The sequence below is a fragment of the Pristiophorus japonicus genome, chromosome 9 (genome assembly GCF_044704955.1).
Source record: "Pristiophorus japonicus isolate sPriJap1 chromosome 9, sPriJap1.hap1, whole genome shotgun sequence".
NCBI classification, from domain to species: Eukaryota; Metazoa; Chordata; class Chondrichthyes; family Pristiophoridae; genus Pristiophorus; species Pristiophorus japonicus.
Genome location: NC_091985.1, coordinates 14,697,562 through 14,712,715, shown reverse-complemented (window position 1 = coordinate 14,712,715; position 15,154 = coordinate 14,697,562). Strand labels below are relative to the sequence as shown.

The following is a 15,154-nucleotide window of genomic DNA, read 5'->3' as shown; positions in this document are numbered from 1 at the left end:
GCTCACCACCAAGGGCAATTAGGGATGGGCAATAAATGCCGGCCTTGCCAGCGACGCCCACATCCCAGGAACTAATTTTTTTTTAAGTTGATATTTCTGCAACATTTTGAGAGTCCCATTTTGAGTGTTTCTCCCCTAATTTGATAGGACCCAGGAGGATTTGCTCTGCAGAGTTTCGTGATTGCGAGCAGTGTGGGAAACATCAGTATCAATAACCTCTCCAACCCAGTCAAGATCAGAATAAAACACAGGCAGCCTGAGGTAAGATCAGCCTGTAGCAGGTGACTGCATTCATTCCTGAGATGCCATCAGTGTCAAAATTCTTTATTTTTTGTAATGTACTCCCCTGAACTACTGAAGGCATTGACGGAAAGAAAGAAAGACTTCCATTTATATAGCACCTTTCATGACCAGGGGACGTCTCAAAGCGCTTTATAACCAATTAAGTACTTTTGGAGTGTAGTCAGTCACTGTTGCAATGTGGGAAACACGGCAGCTAATTTGCACACAGCAAGCTCCCACAAACAGCAATGTGATAATGACCCAGATAAACTGTTTTTGTGATGTTGATTGAGGGATAAATATTGGACAGGACACCAGAGATAACTCTCCTGCTCGTCTTCGAATAGTGCCTTGGGATCTTTTCTGCCCACCTGAGAGGGCAGATGGGTTTAACGTTTCATCCAAAAGATGGCACCTCCGACAGTGCAGCACTGGAGTGTCAGCCTGGATTTATGTGCTCAAGCGCCTGGAGTGGGATTTGAACCCACAACCTTCTGCATCAGAGGAGAGTGTGCTACCCACTGCATCACAGAAGGAGGCCATTCGGCCCATCGTGCCAGTGACAGCTCATTGAAAGAGTGATCCAATTAGTCCCACTCCCCTCTTCTCTTTCCCCAGGGACCTACACATTTTTCCTCTTCAAGAATTTATCTAATTGCCTTCTGAAAGTTACGATTGAATCTGTTTCCACCACCCTTTCAGGCAGTGGACTCCAGATCATAACTCATGTAAAAACAATAATTCTCCTCATCTCCCCTCGGGTTCTTTTGCCAATTACCTTAAATCTGTGTTCTCTGCTAACCGAGCCTCCTGCCAGTGGAAACAGTTTCTCTGTCTTTACTCTATCAAAACCCCTCCCAACACCTCGATTTAATCTTCTCTGCTCTAAGGAGAACGATCCCAGCTGTGGGGTATGTTTCCAAGGGCATTGGCTGCCTCTGATAACTCATCCAAATGACCGTCTCTTCATTGGCGAGTATCGAGCGGCTGATCAACCATGAGGGGCATCGTGGCCTAGCCCGATTTTGACCTTGCCTGACTCCGCAAACGCAAACGTTCTGGTTTAATCCAAATGTTCGTTCCTTTCAGCAAAGCTGCCAATAACAAAAAGAAAGAGCTGTAAAAGCAGCCACCGATAGCCGAGGCATTCAAGTACCAAGATCTGCCGGCTGGTGGCACTGCAGTGAAAAGTGAATTCTAATAGCTCACCATCTCCATCTGCAGGACATTAGCGGTGCTGCAACCCTTTAATTGTATGTCATCTTCAAAGTCTTGTGGCTGACATTTCAGTGCAGTGTCGGAGACACTGTCTTTCGGATGAGATGTCTGCCCTCCACGGTGGACGTAAAAGATCCCACGGCACTATTTTGAAGAAGATGAGATGTCTTCCCTCCCCGGTCTCCTGGCCAATATTTATACCTCAGGCAACATCACTAAAGCAGACTATGTGGGAGCTTGCTGTGTGCAAATTAGCTACCGCATTTCCTTCATTAATCAGTGACTACCTTTCAATTGGCTGTAAAGTGCTTTGGGACGTCATAAGGTTGTGAAAGGCGCTGTATAAAATGCAAGTTCTTTTTTAAAAAAAAAAAATGTCTTCCGCTCTGGTGAGGGGAATGCCCGAGCTCGCTGAGAGCTAACAGTCTCATGTTTCTGAACTCTTGTCTCTTCAACAGGAGCAGTTTAAGCCACAATGTGCCTTCTGGGATTTAAAATTAAACAGTAAGTAAGGGATTATTTATCATTGTTTCACAAGCAATTACTGCAAGGTCAGGATCAGTCTGTCCACAGAACCACAGAAGCAAACCCGAGTGGTTAATACTCCTTTCTCCCACGACCAATTCCAACACTTATTCAGCCACTCCGAACATTAACTAGTGGAAAATGATTGAACCTTTGGGGACATTGGCAGCAAGGGGAATGTATTGAGTTCCCCGTGCTTTAATAGTAATAAAATGTTTGGGGGAGGGGGAGAGGAGCATTTAAATTTGGATTAGGATTTTCAAAAAAAATTTGTTTAGATGAGGGATGCTGTACAAAAACAGGATAAGGCCATCGAATCATAGAAATTTACAGCACAGAAGGAGGCCATTCGGCCCATTGTATCCATACCGACCAACCAGGACCTATCCAGCTAATCCCACTTTCCAGCTCTTGGCACGTAGCCCTGCAGGTTACGGCACTTCAGGTGCACATCCAAGTACTTTTTAAATGTGGTGAAGGTTTCTGCCTCTACCACCTTTTCAGTCAGTGAGTTCCAGACCCCCACCATCCTCCGGGTGAGAAGAGTTCTCCTCAACCCCCCTCTAATCCTCCTACCAATTACTTTAACTCTATGCCCCCTGGTTATTGAGCCCTCTGCTAAGGGAAACAAGTCCTTCCTATCCACTCTATCCAGACCCCTCATTATTTTATACACCTCAATTAAACTTCCCCTCATCCTCCTCTGTTCCAAAGAAAACAACCCCAGCCTATCCAATCTTTCCTCATAGCTAAAATTCTCCAGTTCTGGCAACGTCCTCGTAAATCTCCTCTGTACCCTCTCTAGTGCATTGGAATTCAATCCGTTCGGAATGAGTAGGAAGGAGTTGAATCCATTATAAGTCTGCACATTGTGGGTGAACTAGAAGTGGGATATTCCATTCTGGATGGTACAGTAATGGGGGTCTCTACGGCTTTGAGGAATAGTCTAAACCACACGAGTTACTGATTGAAGTTAGTACTCGAGTTATGTAAGTAACCCCCTTGGCTTCAGTATCGGTACGAGCCTGGGAATTTCCGTGGGTGATGTCAGTGGGGCATTGTGTAATGGGTCAATGGAGCCATAGACCCATTTAAACTGGGCGCCAGGCGAATGTCGTTCAACCACATGAAAGGAGCAGACACTTACACCGGCGGTAGTCGTTCCAGCCAGCCACCTATTGGAGGTGTCCCAGGCACTAATCCCAAGCGCTAGGGTCTGAGCTAAGGTATGGCCTGTGTAGAGTACACTCCTTTCAATTCTACCTCGTCAGGAAGGCAGGGATAGCCATCGAGTTAAAAGGAGTTGTTGGGTTAAGGGAATCTAGAATTATTTGGGGATTATTTTTCATGCTCAAGCAATGTCACACAATAATTATGGAATGGAAGGCCATTCAGCCCATCTTAATGACCTTAAAGTCCCTCTCCTATTGCAACATCCAATTGGTTCTCAAACGATTCTGGGTTTTCACCTTCACCACTCTTGGAGACCATTCTGTGTGTTGGTCACTCTTTGTGAAAAACTCTCTAATATCGGTCCTAAATTTGCCTTTTAGAAACATAGAAACATAGAAAATAGGTGCAGGAGTAGGCCATTCGGCCCTTCGAGCCTGCACCACCATTCAATAAGATCATGGCTGATCATTCACCTCCATAGCCCTTGATCCCTTTCGCCATAAGGGCCGTATCCAACTCCCTCTTGAATATATTCAAACCTTGTTTCCTTGACTTACTCTCAAAATCTAACTTAAACTAATTTGCTCGATGTACTTTTTCCGCACTGTTTGCAATATTATATGGTCACCGCTCGGACATCTCCTGTTAAGACCCAAGTTTCTCCAGTTTTCCATCATAACATGGACCTCTAAAACTGGGCACTTGTCTGCATGTAGTTTGAGAGAGTTGAGGCCCGGTATGTGCTCAATTGGTCTTCCTCCTTTGGTCGCACTTCTCAGTCAAACTGATGAACAACTCGTGCTGGATGTGGACAGTCACATCCCAAGCAGAGCCTACTCCACCATCTGTTGGAGATAGCCACTCGATCGTTATACTGCGTGTTCCTTCTCTCACTAGTTTACATCCCTTCCATCCTTTCCTGAAGGCGTTAACTCAACGGCCGAGGTTGTGGTTCCACGGGCTCCCATCACTCTCGAGCACCTTGCCCGATAGCCAATTTGCGCACAGCAAGCTCCCACAGACAGCGATGTGATAATTACCAGATGATCTGTTTTAGTGAGGCATAAATATTGACCACCGGGGATAACTCGCCTGCTCTTCTTCGAAATAGTGCCGTGGGATCTTTTACGCCCACCTGAGAGAGCAGACCGGGCCTCGGTTTAACGTCTTATCCAAAAAGACGGCACTTCTGACAGTGCAACACTCCCTCAGTACGGCACTGGAGTGTCAGCCTAGATTTATGTGCTCAAGTCTCTGGAGTGGGACTTGAGGCAGGGGAGAGGGAGCTCTGCTCTGTATCTAACTCGTGTTCGAGCTGACTTGCAAATGCCTGAATTTGCTCCTGGTGCGATAAGTAGGATAAGTGCCCACTGCAAAATTTCAGATTTAAAAAAAATGAAGCTGATTGCAGGAATTCAGAGGAATTCCTGGACGAGAGGAAGACCCAGGTCCATCTGGTAGCCGCATGATCCAACGATAATGGAGTTGTTGACCATCACAGCGACCAATTTCGATCAGTGAATCCACAACAGACCCAGACAAGAGGTGAGGAAAACCCCTCGTGGTGGAGGGCTTTGGGAACCACAGGTCCAAGGTCACAAGAAGGCTACACTTGCCACCTGCCATGTCTCAACTGACTCGTACACCATAGCTCAGAATGTTATTTTCTGGAAGAAAAGCTATCTCATTTTGGATGTGAATGAAGCAATTTATCAGACCGCTGAGAATCACAGTTGGGGTCTTCCCGTTCCTGGATATCTAAACTCGCTCAACCTCCTTTAACACTTTGTAAAGTTCACAGTTGGGAGTGTAGCACGAGACCCTTTGATAACACTGGCAACCTGTTCATTGGGGTGGTGTGGATGATGAATCGTTGAGTATATTCAACTCTGTGAAAGATAGATTTTTGGCCCATTGCCTCACTGTTTAATACTTCATTCCTGTAGATGGCAGTGGTGGTTGGAGTATTCAGGGCTGTCGAGTGGACCCAGTTTCCAGTGCAAATGAAACCATTTGCCTCTGCGATCACCTCACACACTTTGGAGTCCTGCTGGTAAGATTTGTTTTTTGTGAAGAGTTGGAGAGGAGGAATATCGGTTGTGGCACACCAGAGACCGATCTGATTTTTCGGCGATGGGACGATGTGTGGGGTGATAACAGCGCCACTGTCATGAAGCACACATCCCAGCTCTGATTAGATAGTTGACTTACGGTGACAAGTTGCAAAGGAATTTATTTTCTCCCTGGAAAGCGGATTTCAATCCTGCACGTGTCCGCACTTTCATTAGTTAATCACAGTTTGGCTGTCATGCGAAGGAGCATTAAACCTTCAGTATATCTTCAGTACGTCTGCATTTAAGGGGAAGTTAGAGAAACACATGAGGGAGAAAGGAATTGAAGGTTATACTGCAAGGGTTAGATGAAGACGAGTGGGAGGAGGCTTGTGTGGAGCATAAACAGTGGCATGGACCTGCTGTGCATTCGATGCAATTCTATATACATTCTACATCGATGCCAAGGAACAGACAGGGCAGTGGCATAGGCGGTGCCGTGGGAGTCATTTTCAGTGGGATTGCGCGAGAAAAGGGTCGGCACAGACACGATGGGCTGAATGGCCGTCTGATTTATGATTCTGTGGCTTGGTAATTGGGAGATCAAGAGTTGAGTTGTTTTTCAGCCCGACAGACTTACTGAAACTACAGTTTCTTTGCAACGTGTCTGTTTGGTTTGAATTTCCATCTACTCTGCCCCCAGAGGGCTGTGGATACTGAGTCATTGAGAATATTCAAGGCTGAGATAATTAGATTTTAGAACTCCAGGGGCATCAAGGGATATGGAGATTAGGCAGGAAAGTGGCAATAATCAGCCATGATCTTATTGAATGGGCTCAAGGGGCTGTATGGAATTCTTTGGAATTCTCTACCCCAGAAGGCTGTGGAAGCTGAATTGTTGAGTATATTCAAGGCTGATGTCAATATATTTTTGGAGTCTAGGGGACTTGAGACTATGGAGACATTGCGGGAAAGTGGAGTTGAGGTCGATGATCGGCCTTGATCTTATTGAATGGCGGAACATGCTCGAGGGGCTGTATGGCCTGCTCCTGCTATTTCTTATATAATATAGAATCATTAAGAAGCTCGGGCTATAATTTATTTATTTCCCTTACAGGACATCTCCGGGACTGCACAACAAATAGATGCTGTTAATACAAGAATCCTGACCTTCATCACCCATATAGGATGTGGTATCTCAGCCATCTTCTCAGCAACAACACTTCTAACATATGTGGCCTTTGAGTGAGTGAATTTTTAACCCTTGTGCAAGGAGAGCTTGTACTGCTGGGTTTACTAGAGCAGGTACAGTAGCATAGTGCTTATGTTATTGGGCTAGTAATCCAGAGGCCTGTACTGATGATCCAGAGACATGAGTTCAAATCCCACCATGGCAGATGAGGAATTTAATTTCTGTTAATTAAATAAATCTGGAATTTAAAAAAAAAACTGGTGACCATGAAACCACTGCAAACCTATCTGAATACCCTTTAGGGAAGGAAATCTGCCATCCTTACCCGGTCTGGCCTGTATGTGACTCCATACCCCACAGCAATGTGGTTGACTCTTAACTGCCCTGTACAGTTAAGGCACTGCCACCTGCTCGCGGGGCAATTAAGGATAGGCAATAAATGCCAGCAATCAAGGGGTATGGCGAGAAAGCAGGAATAGGATACTGAAGTTGCATGTTCAGCCATGAACTCATTGAATGGCGGTGCAGGCTAGAAGGGCCGAATGGCCTACTCCTGCACCTATTTTCTATGTTTCTATCAGGTGAACGAATATAAAAAGAAATTACACAGATGGATTTGGAGGAGCTCATAGGGCCTCAGTTGTTTGGAGCCAGGGACATAGATTCACACATTTCCCTATTTGGTATCCATTCTCAATACCTAGAAGTCAGATGAGGTCACTGGTCAGATGCCATTTAATAAAGCACGTTAATTTTTTAAAAAGCCATAGCTTCCTAACGTGTTTGTGAGGTGGGCGGAGTTTGAAGGTTCAGCGGGGGGTGGGGGGCGGGGGGGGGGGTTCGGAGTCTGAGGTTTCAGCAGGGGTGGGTGGGCGGAGTCTGAGCGGGAGGCGGGGGTGGGTGGGCGGAGTCTGAGCGGGAGGCGGGGGTGGGCGGAGTCTGAGGGTGAGGTGGAGGTGGGTGCAGTCTAAGGGTTCAGTGGGAGTGGGCGGAGTCTGAGGGTTCAGTGGGGGTGGGTGGGCGGAGGGGGTGGGCGGAGTCTGAGCGTTCAGCGGGGGTGGGCGGAGTCTGAGCGTTCAGCGGGGGTGGGCGGAGTCTGAGCGTTCAGCGGGGGTGGGCGGAGTCTGAGGGTGAGGCGGGGTGGGCGGAGTCTGAGGTTAAGGCGGGGGTGGGCGGAGTTTGAGGGTGAGGCAGGAGTGGGTGCAGTCTGAGGGTGTGGGCGGTGTCTGAGGGTGAGGCAGGGGGTGAGGGGTTGTGCAGGGAAAATCCGGAGAGGTCATGGAAGTAGAGGCCCTGTCGATGTTAATGACTGGGCGTTACTAATACAATACGCGGCAATGTACCGCCCAACACTCTGATCTGATCGCCAGCCGGTCGGGAACACAAACACACAGCAAGAGGCTGCAGCCGGGAACCGTGGAGAGCGTATCCGGCAGTCAGTGTGGGAGAGGGGAAGGGCAAAAGCTTGGCATCCTGGCACAAGGGAGGCCCAAGGCCAGTCCTGACCCCTCCGAGCCCACTCAGAAACCTGAGAAATTAAAACTTACCTTCTGGCCCAGGATTCGACTCCTGGGCAGTTTTGCTCGGGAATCAGAGATGTACTTCCCCAGACAGGAAAGGTCTGACCAGATATATGCTTCCTCAGAGTGGAACAAGCCCGACCAGTAATCTTAGCCACGATTTGAGCTGTTCCCACTTGGTAGAAGCTGGGCTTGGGGGGGGGGGGCAGTGTCCCCATATTAACCCACACTTTTGAGCACACGAGCAGCACCCCCACGGGAAGGAAGCAAGGTGCCTGTTTTGAGTATGATCGGGTCCAATTATTACCGCCATTCTTACTTCAGTTAAACCTTCTGCCAAAAGCTGAACTGCCTAATGTCGATAAAATGGTAAATCAAAGACCCAAGCACATGGAGAGCCTTTAAAACAAAGGGCTAGAAATTGCCCCGCTTGGGGCGATAACTTTCGTGGGAGCGCAAAAGTCTCGCCGGGCGCCAAACATTTGATTCAGATGGGAACTTCCAGTTTAGCGCTCCAAGACAAAAGTGGAGCATTAAATCAAGCTCCAGCTCTTCCCTTAGAGCACTAAAAGGAGCGAGAAACATAGAAACATAGAAACTAGGAGCTGTAGTGGGCCATTCGGCCCTTTGAACCTGCACCGCCATTCAATATGATCCTGGCTGATCCTCAATTTCAACACCATATTCTCGCTTTTTCCCCATACACCTTGATGCCTTTTGTGCTAGAAATCTATCTGTGTCCTTCTTAAATATATTCAGTGACCTGGCCTCCACAGTCTTCTGTGGTAGAGAATTCCACAGGTTCACCCTCTGAGTGAAGAAATTTCTTCTCATCTCAGTCCTAAATTTCCTACCCCATATTCTGAGACTGTGACCCTCTTGTTCGAGACTTCCAGGCCAGGGGAAACTTCCTCCCCGCATCCAGTCTGTTCAACCCAGTCAGAATTTTATACCTTTCAATGAGATCCCCACTCATTCTTCTAAACATAACAGCAGGCGGTTAAGAAAGCAAATGGCATGTTGGCCTTCATGGCGAGGGGATTTGAGTACAGGGGCAGGGAGGTGTTGCTACAGTTGTACAGGGCCTTGGTGAGGCCACACCTGGACTATTGTGTACAGTTTTGGTCTCCTAACTTGAGGAAGGACATTCTTGCTATTGAGGGAGTGCAGCGAAGGTTCACCAGACTGATTCCCGGGATGGCAGGACTGACCTATCAAGAAAGACTGGATCAACTGGGCTTGTATTCACTGGAGTTCAGAAGAATGAGAGGGGATCTCATGGAAACATTTAAAATTCTGACGGGTTTAGACAGGTTAGATGCAGGAAGAATGTTCCCAATGTTGGGGAAGTCCAGAACCAGGGGTCACAGTCTAAGGATAAGGGGTAAGCCATTTAGGACCGAGATGAGGAGAAACTTCTTCACCCAGAGAGTGGTGAACCTGTGGAATTCTCTACCACAGAAAGTTGTTGAGGCCAATTCACTAAATATATTTAAAAAGGAGTTAGATGTAGTCCTTGCTACTAGGGGGATCAAGGGGTATGGCGAGAAAGCAGGAATGGGGTACTGAAGTTGCGTGTTCAGCCATGAACTCATTGAATGGCGGTGCAGGCTCGAAGGGCCGAATTTCTATGTTTCTATGTTTCTATACAGGCCTAGTCAACCCAATCTCTCCTCGTACGACAGTCCTGCCATCCCAGGAATCAGTCTGGAGAAGGGATGTATCGACAGAGCAATGTTCCATGCGCCTCTTTCCGTCCCTTAAAGTGAAGGCTCAATGTCGCCCAATGTCGCCTAAGGCTGTGTATGTTGGGCGATGGCACCCTGTGATACGCAGAAAGCAGCCCCCAAGCACACAGAGAGTGCAGGGCTGAGCAATCAGTGGTATTGGTGACGCCACACTTGGAATACTGCTTACAGTTTTGGTTTCTATATTTAAGGAAGGATACACTTACTTTGGAGGCAGTTCAGAGAAGGTTCACAAGGTTGATTGCGGAGATGAGGGGGTTGACTTATGAGGAAAGGTTAAGAAGGTTGGGCCTCTACTCATTGGAGTTCAGAAGAATGAGAGGGGATCTTATCGAAATGTATCAGATTATGAGGGGGCTTGATAAGGTGGATGAAGAGAGGATGTTTCCACTGATGGGGGAGACTAGAGCTAGGGGCATAACCTTAGAATAATGGACCACCCATTTAAAACTGAAGTAAGGAGGAATTTCTTCTCTGAGGGTTGTAAATCTGTGGAATTCACTGCCTCAGAGAGCTGTGGAAGCTGGGCCATTGAATAAATTTAAGACAGAAATAGACAGTTTCTTCTGAGATCTCCCGGCATGCTTGGTGATCTCAGAGATGCAGTAATCATGACCACCTTTAAAAAAGGGGAAAAGTCCGACTGCGGCAACTACAGAGGAATCTCCCTGTTATCAGCCACTGGGAAGGTCGTTGCTAGAGTTCTCCTCAACTGTCTTCTCTCTGTGGCCGAGGAGCTCCTCCCAGAGTCGCAGTGCGGATTTCGTCCCCTATGGGGCACAATGGACATGATTTTTACAGTGCGACAGCTGCAGGAAAAATGCAGGGAGCAGCACCAACCCTTATACATGGCCTTCTTTGACCTTACAAAGGCCTTCGTCAACCGCGAGGGTCTATGGAGCATTCTCCTCCATTTCGGATGCCCCCATAGATAGATTTTTAACCAATAAGGGAATTAAGGGTTACGGGGAGCGGGCGGGTAAGTGGAGCTGAGTCCACGGCCAGATCAGCCATGATCTTATTGAATGACGGAGCAGGCTCGAGGGGCTAGATGGCCTACTCCTGTTCCTAATTCTAATGTTCTTATGTTCTTATTAAAAGTTCGTCACCATCCTTCGCCTGCTCCACGACGACATGCAGGCTGTGATCCTTCCCAACGGATCCATTACAGACCCAATCCACATCTGGACCAGGGTCAAACAGGGCTGCGTCTTCGCCCCAACCCTCTTCTCAATCTTCCTCGCTGCCATGATCTACCTAGGTTGATTCCGGAGATGAGGGGGCTGACTTATGAGGAAAGGTTGTGTAGGTTGGGCCTCTATTCATTGGAGTTCAGAAGAATGAGAGGTGATCTTATCGAAACGTATACGATGATTAGGGAGCTTGAAAAGGTGGATGCAGAGAGGATGTTTCCACTGATGGGGGAGACTAGAACTAGAGGGCATGATCTTAGAATAAGGGGCCGCCTATTTAAAACTGAGATGAGGAGAAATTTATCCTCTCCGAGAGTTGTGGATCTGTGGAATTCACTGCCTCAGAGAGTTGTGGAAGCCGGGACATTGAATAAATTTAAGACAGAGGTAGACAGTTTCTTAACCGATAAGTGAATAAGAGGTTATGGGGAGCGGGCAGGGAAGTGGACCTGAGTCCATGATCGGATCAGCCTTGATCATATTAAATGGCGGAGCAGGCTCAAGGGGCCAGATGGCCTACTCCTGCTCCTATTTCTTATGTTCTTATGTTCTTATTTCTTTCCCCCCATCTAGGAAACTGCGACGGGATTACCCATCGAAGATCCTGATGAACCTCAGCACTTCACTCTTTTTCTTAAACCTTCTGTTCCTGATCGATGGCTGGCTGGCATCGTTCAACATTCCCGGACTTTGCATTGCTGTTGCAGCGTTCCTTCACTTCTTCCTGCTCGCCTCCTTCACCTGGATGGGACTGGAAGCAGTTCACATGTACATAGCCTTGGTGAAGGTCTTTAACACGTACATCAGAAAGTACATGCTAAAATTCTTTATCATTGGATGGGGTAAGTTGGATTGGCAAGGAAACTATGCATGGTCTATCTTTTCCTTTGTTTTCACCTGTTCTCGGGACCTGGGCTGCCTTTATTGTCTGTCCCTAGTTCTTCTGTGCGTCATACCAATTGTTAGTTCAAATGAATGACATTTCAGAGGGTATTAAACGTCCAGTAGAGAATCTCTAACCATCGCCACTTGACGTTCAACAGCATTACCAGCGTTAAATCCCCCACCATCAACATGCTGTGGCCACCATTGACCAGAAACTTAACTAAACCAGCCACATAATTGACGTGGCTAATAGAGCAGGTCAGAGGCTACTGATGAGAGAGATGGCTTATCAGGGGAAGGCAGCAGCAGCCAAGTTCATGGCACCATGGGTGGCGCTGCTGCACAGGAGGACAGGAAAAAGAGTGGGAGAGCTATAGTGATAGGGGATTCTATTGTAAAGGGAATAGATAGGCGTTTCTGCGGCCGCATTCGAGACTCCAGGATGGTATGTTGCCTCCCTGATGCAAGGGTCAAGGATGTCTCGGAGCAGCTGCAGGGCATTCTGAAGGGGGAGGATGAACAGCCAGTTGTTGTGGTGCATATAGGTTCCAACGATATAGGTAAAAAACGGGCTGAGGTCCTTCAGGCTGAATTTAGGGAGCTAGGAGTTAAATTTAAAAAGTAGGACCTCAAAAGTAGTAATCTCAGGATTGCTATCAGTGCCACGTGCTAGTCAGAGTAGAAATAGCAGGATAGTTAAGATGAATACGTGGCTTGAGGAATGGTGCAAGAGGGAGGGATTCAAATTCCTGGGACATTGGAACCGGTTCTGGGGGAGGTGGGACCAGTACGAACCGGACGGTCTGCACCTGGGCAGGACCGGAACCGATGTCCTAGGGGGAGTGTTTGCTAGTGTTGTTGTGGAGAGTTTGTGGCAGGGGGATGGGAATCTATGTGGGGAGACAGAGGGAAGTAAAATCGGGGCTGAAGCGAAAGGTGGAAAGGAGATAAGTAAAAGTGGAGGGCAGAGAAATCAAAGGCAAAAGTCAATAAGGGCCACATTACAACATAATTCTAAAAGGACAAAGAGTGTTAAATAAACAAGCCTGAAGACTCTGTGTCTCAATGCGAGGAGCATTCGTAATAAAGTGGTGAATTAACTGCGCAGACAGCTGTTAATGGATATGATGTAATTGGGATCACGGAGACATGGCTCCAAGGTGACCAAGGCTGGGAACTCAACATCTAGGGGTATTCAATATTTAGGAAGGATAGACAGAAATGAAAAGGAGGTGGGGTGGCCCTTGCTGGTTAAAGAGGAAATTAATGCAATAGTAAGGAAGGACATTAGCTTGGATTATGTGGAAACTGTAGAGCTGCGGAACACCAAAGGGAAGAAAATGCTAGTGGGAGTTGTGTACAGACCACCAAACAGTAGTAGTGAGGTTGGGGATGGCATCAAACAGGAAATTAGGGATGCGTGCAATAAAGGTTATCATGGGTGACTTTAATCTACATATAGATTGGGCTAACCAAACTGGTAGCAATTCTGTGGAGGAGGATTTCCTGGAGTGTATAAGGGATGGTTTTGTAAACCAATATGTCGAGAGCTGGAGAGCTGGCCATCCTAGACTGGGTGTTGTGTAATGAGAGAGGATTAATTACCAATCTTGTTGTGCGAGGCCCCTTGGGGAAGTGTGACCATAATATGGTAGAATTCTTTATTAAGATGGAGAGTGACACAATTCATTCAGAGACTAGGCTCCTGAACTTAAGGAAAGGTAACTTCGATGGTATGAGACGTGAATTGTCGAGGATAGACTCGCGAATGATACTTAAAAGATTGACGATGGATAGGCAATGGCAGATGTTTAACGATCACATGGATGAACTTCAACAATTCTACAACCCTGTCTGGCGTAAAAATAAAATGGGGAAGGTGGCTCAACCGTTGCTAACAAGGGAAATTAGGGATAGTGTTAAATCCAAGGAAGAGGCAGAAAATTGGCCTGAAAAAGCAGCAAGCCTGAGGACTGGGAGAAATTTACAATTCAGCAGAGGAGGACAAAGGGTTTAATTCGGAGGGGTAAATAGAACATGAGAGTAAGCTTGCAAGGAACATAAAAACTGACTGTAAAAGCTTCTACAGATATGTGAAGAGAAAAAGATTAGTGAAGACAAATGTAGGTCCCTTGCAGTCGGAATCAGGTGAATTTATAATGGGGAACAAAGAAATGGCAGCCCAATTGAACAAATACTTTGGTTCTGTCTTCACTAAGGAAGACACAAATAACCTTTCGGAAATACTAGGGGACTAAGGGTCCAGCGAGAAGGAGGAACTGCAGGAAATCCTTATTAGTCAGGAAATTGATGGGATTGAAGGCCGATAAATCCCCAGGGCCTGATAGTCTATACCCCAGAGTACTTAAGGAAGTGGCCCTAGAAATAGTGGATGCATTGGTGGTCATTTTCCAACATTCTATAGACTCTAGATCAGCTCCTATGGATTGGAGGGTAGCTAATGTAACCCCACTTTTTAAAAAAGGAGGGAGAGAGAAAACAGGGAATTATAGACCAGTTAGCCTGCCATCGGTGGTGGGGAAAATGTTGGAATCAATTATTAAAGATGTAATAGCAGCGCATTTGGAAAGCAATGACAGGATCTGTCCAAGTCAGCATGGATTTATGAAAGGGAAATCATGCTTGACAAACCTAGAATTTTTTTTGAGGATGTAACTAGTAGAGTGAATAAGCGAGAACCAGTGGATGTGGTGTATTTGGACTTTCAAAAGGCTTTTGACAAGGTCCCACACAAGAGATTAGTGTGCAAAATTAAAGCACATGGTATTGGGGGTAATGTATTGACGTGGATAGAGAACTGGTTGGCAGACAGGAAGCAAAGGGTGGGAGTAAACTGGTCCTTTTCAGAATGGCAGGCAGTGACTAGTGGGGTACCGCAAGGTTCTGTACTGGGACCCCAGCTATTTACGGTATACATTAGTGATTTAGACAAAAGAATTGAATGTAATATCTCCAAGTTTGCAGATGACACTAAGCTGGGTGGCAGTGTGAGCTGTGAGGAGGATGCTAAGAGGCTGCAGGGTGACTTGGACAGGTTAGGTGAGTGGGCAAATACATGGCAGATGCAGTATAATGTGGATAAATGTGAAGTTATCCACTTTGGTGGCAAAAACAAGAAGGCAGAATATTATCTGAATGGTGATGGATTAGGAAAAGGGGATGTGCAACGAGTCATGGTACATCAGTCATTGAAAGTTGGCATGCAGGTACAGCAGGCGGTGAAGAAGGCAAATGACATGTTGGCCTTCATAGCGAGAGGAATTGAGTATAGGAGCAGGGAGGTCTTACGGCAATTGTACTGGGCCTTGGTGAGGCCACACCTGGAATATTGTGTTCAGTTTTGGTC

General features: G+C 46.8%; 1 protein-coding gene across 8 annotated transcripts in view; it reads left to right on the top strand.

The window, feature by feature from the left end:
- Positions 1 to 15,154, top strand: part of adgrg6 (adhesion G protein-coupled receptor G6) — a 157,356-nt gene that overhangs the window by 118,479 nt on the left and 23,723 nt on the right. For all 8 annotated transcript variants that reach the window (XM_070889080.1, XM_070889081.1, XM_070889082.1 and 5 more), the window contains 5 exons: positions 148 to 261; positions 1,959 to 2,004; positions 5,145 to 5,251; positions 6,367 to 6,494; positions 11,476 to 11,744. In XM_070889080.1, coding sequence (XP_070745181.1) covers positions 148 to 261; positions 1,959 to 2,004; positions 5,145 to 5,251; positions 6,367 to 6,494; positions 11,476 to 11,744 — 664 coding nt within the window. The remainder of the gene's footprint in view (positions 1 to 147; positions 262 to 1,958; positions 2,005 to 5,144; positions 5,252 to 6,366; positions 6,495 to 11,475; positions 11,745 to 15,154) is intronic.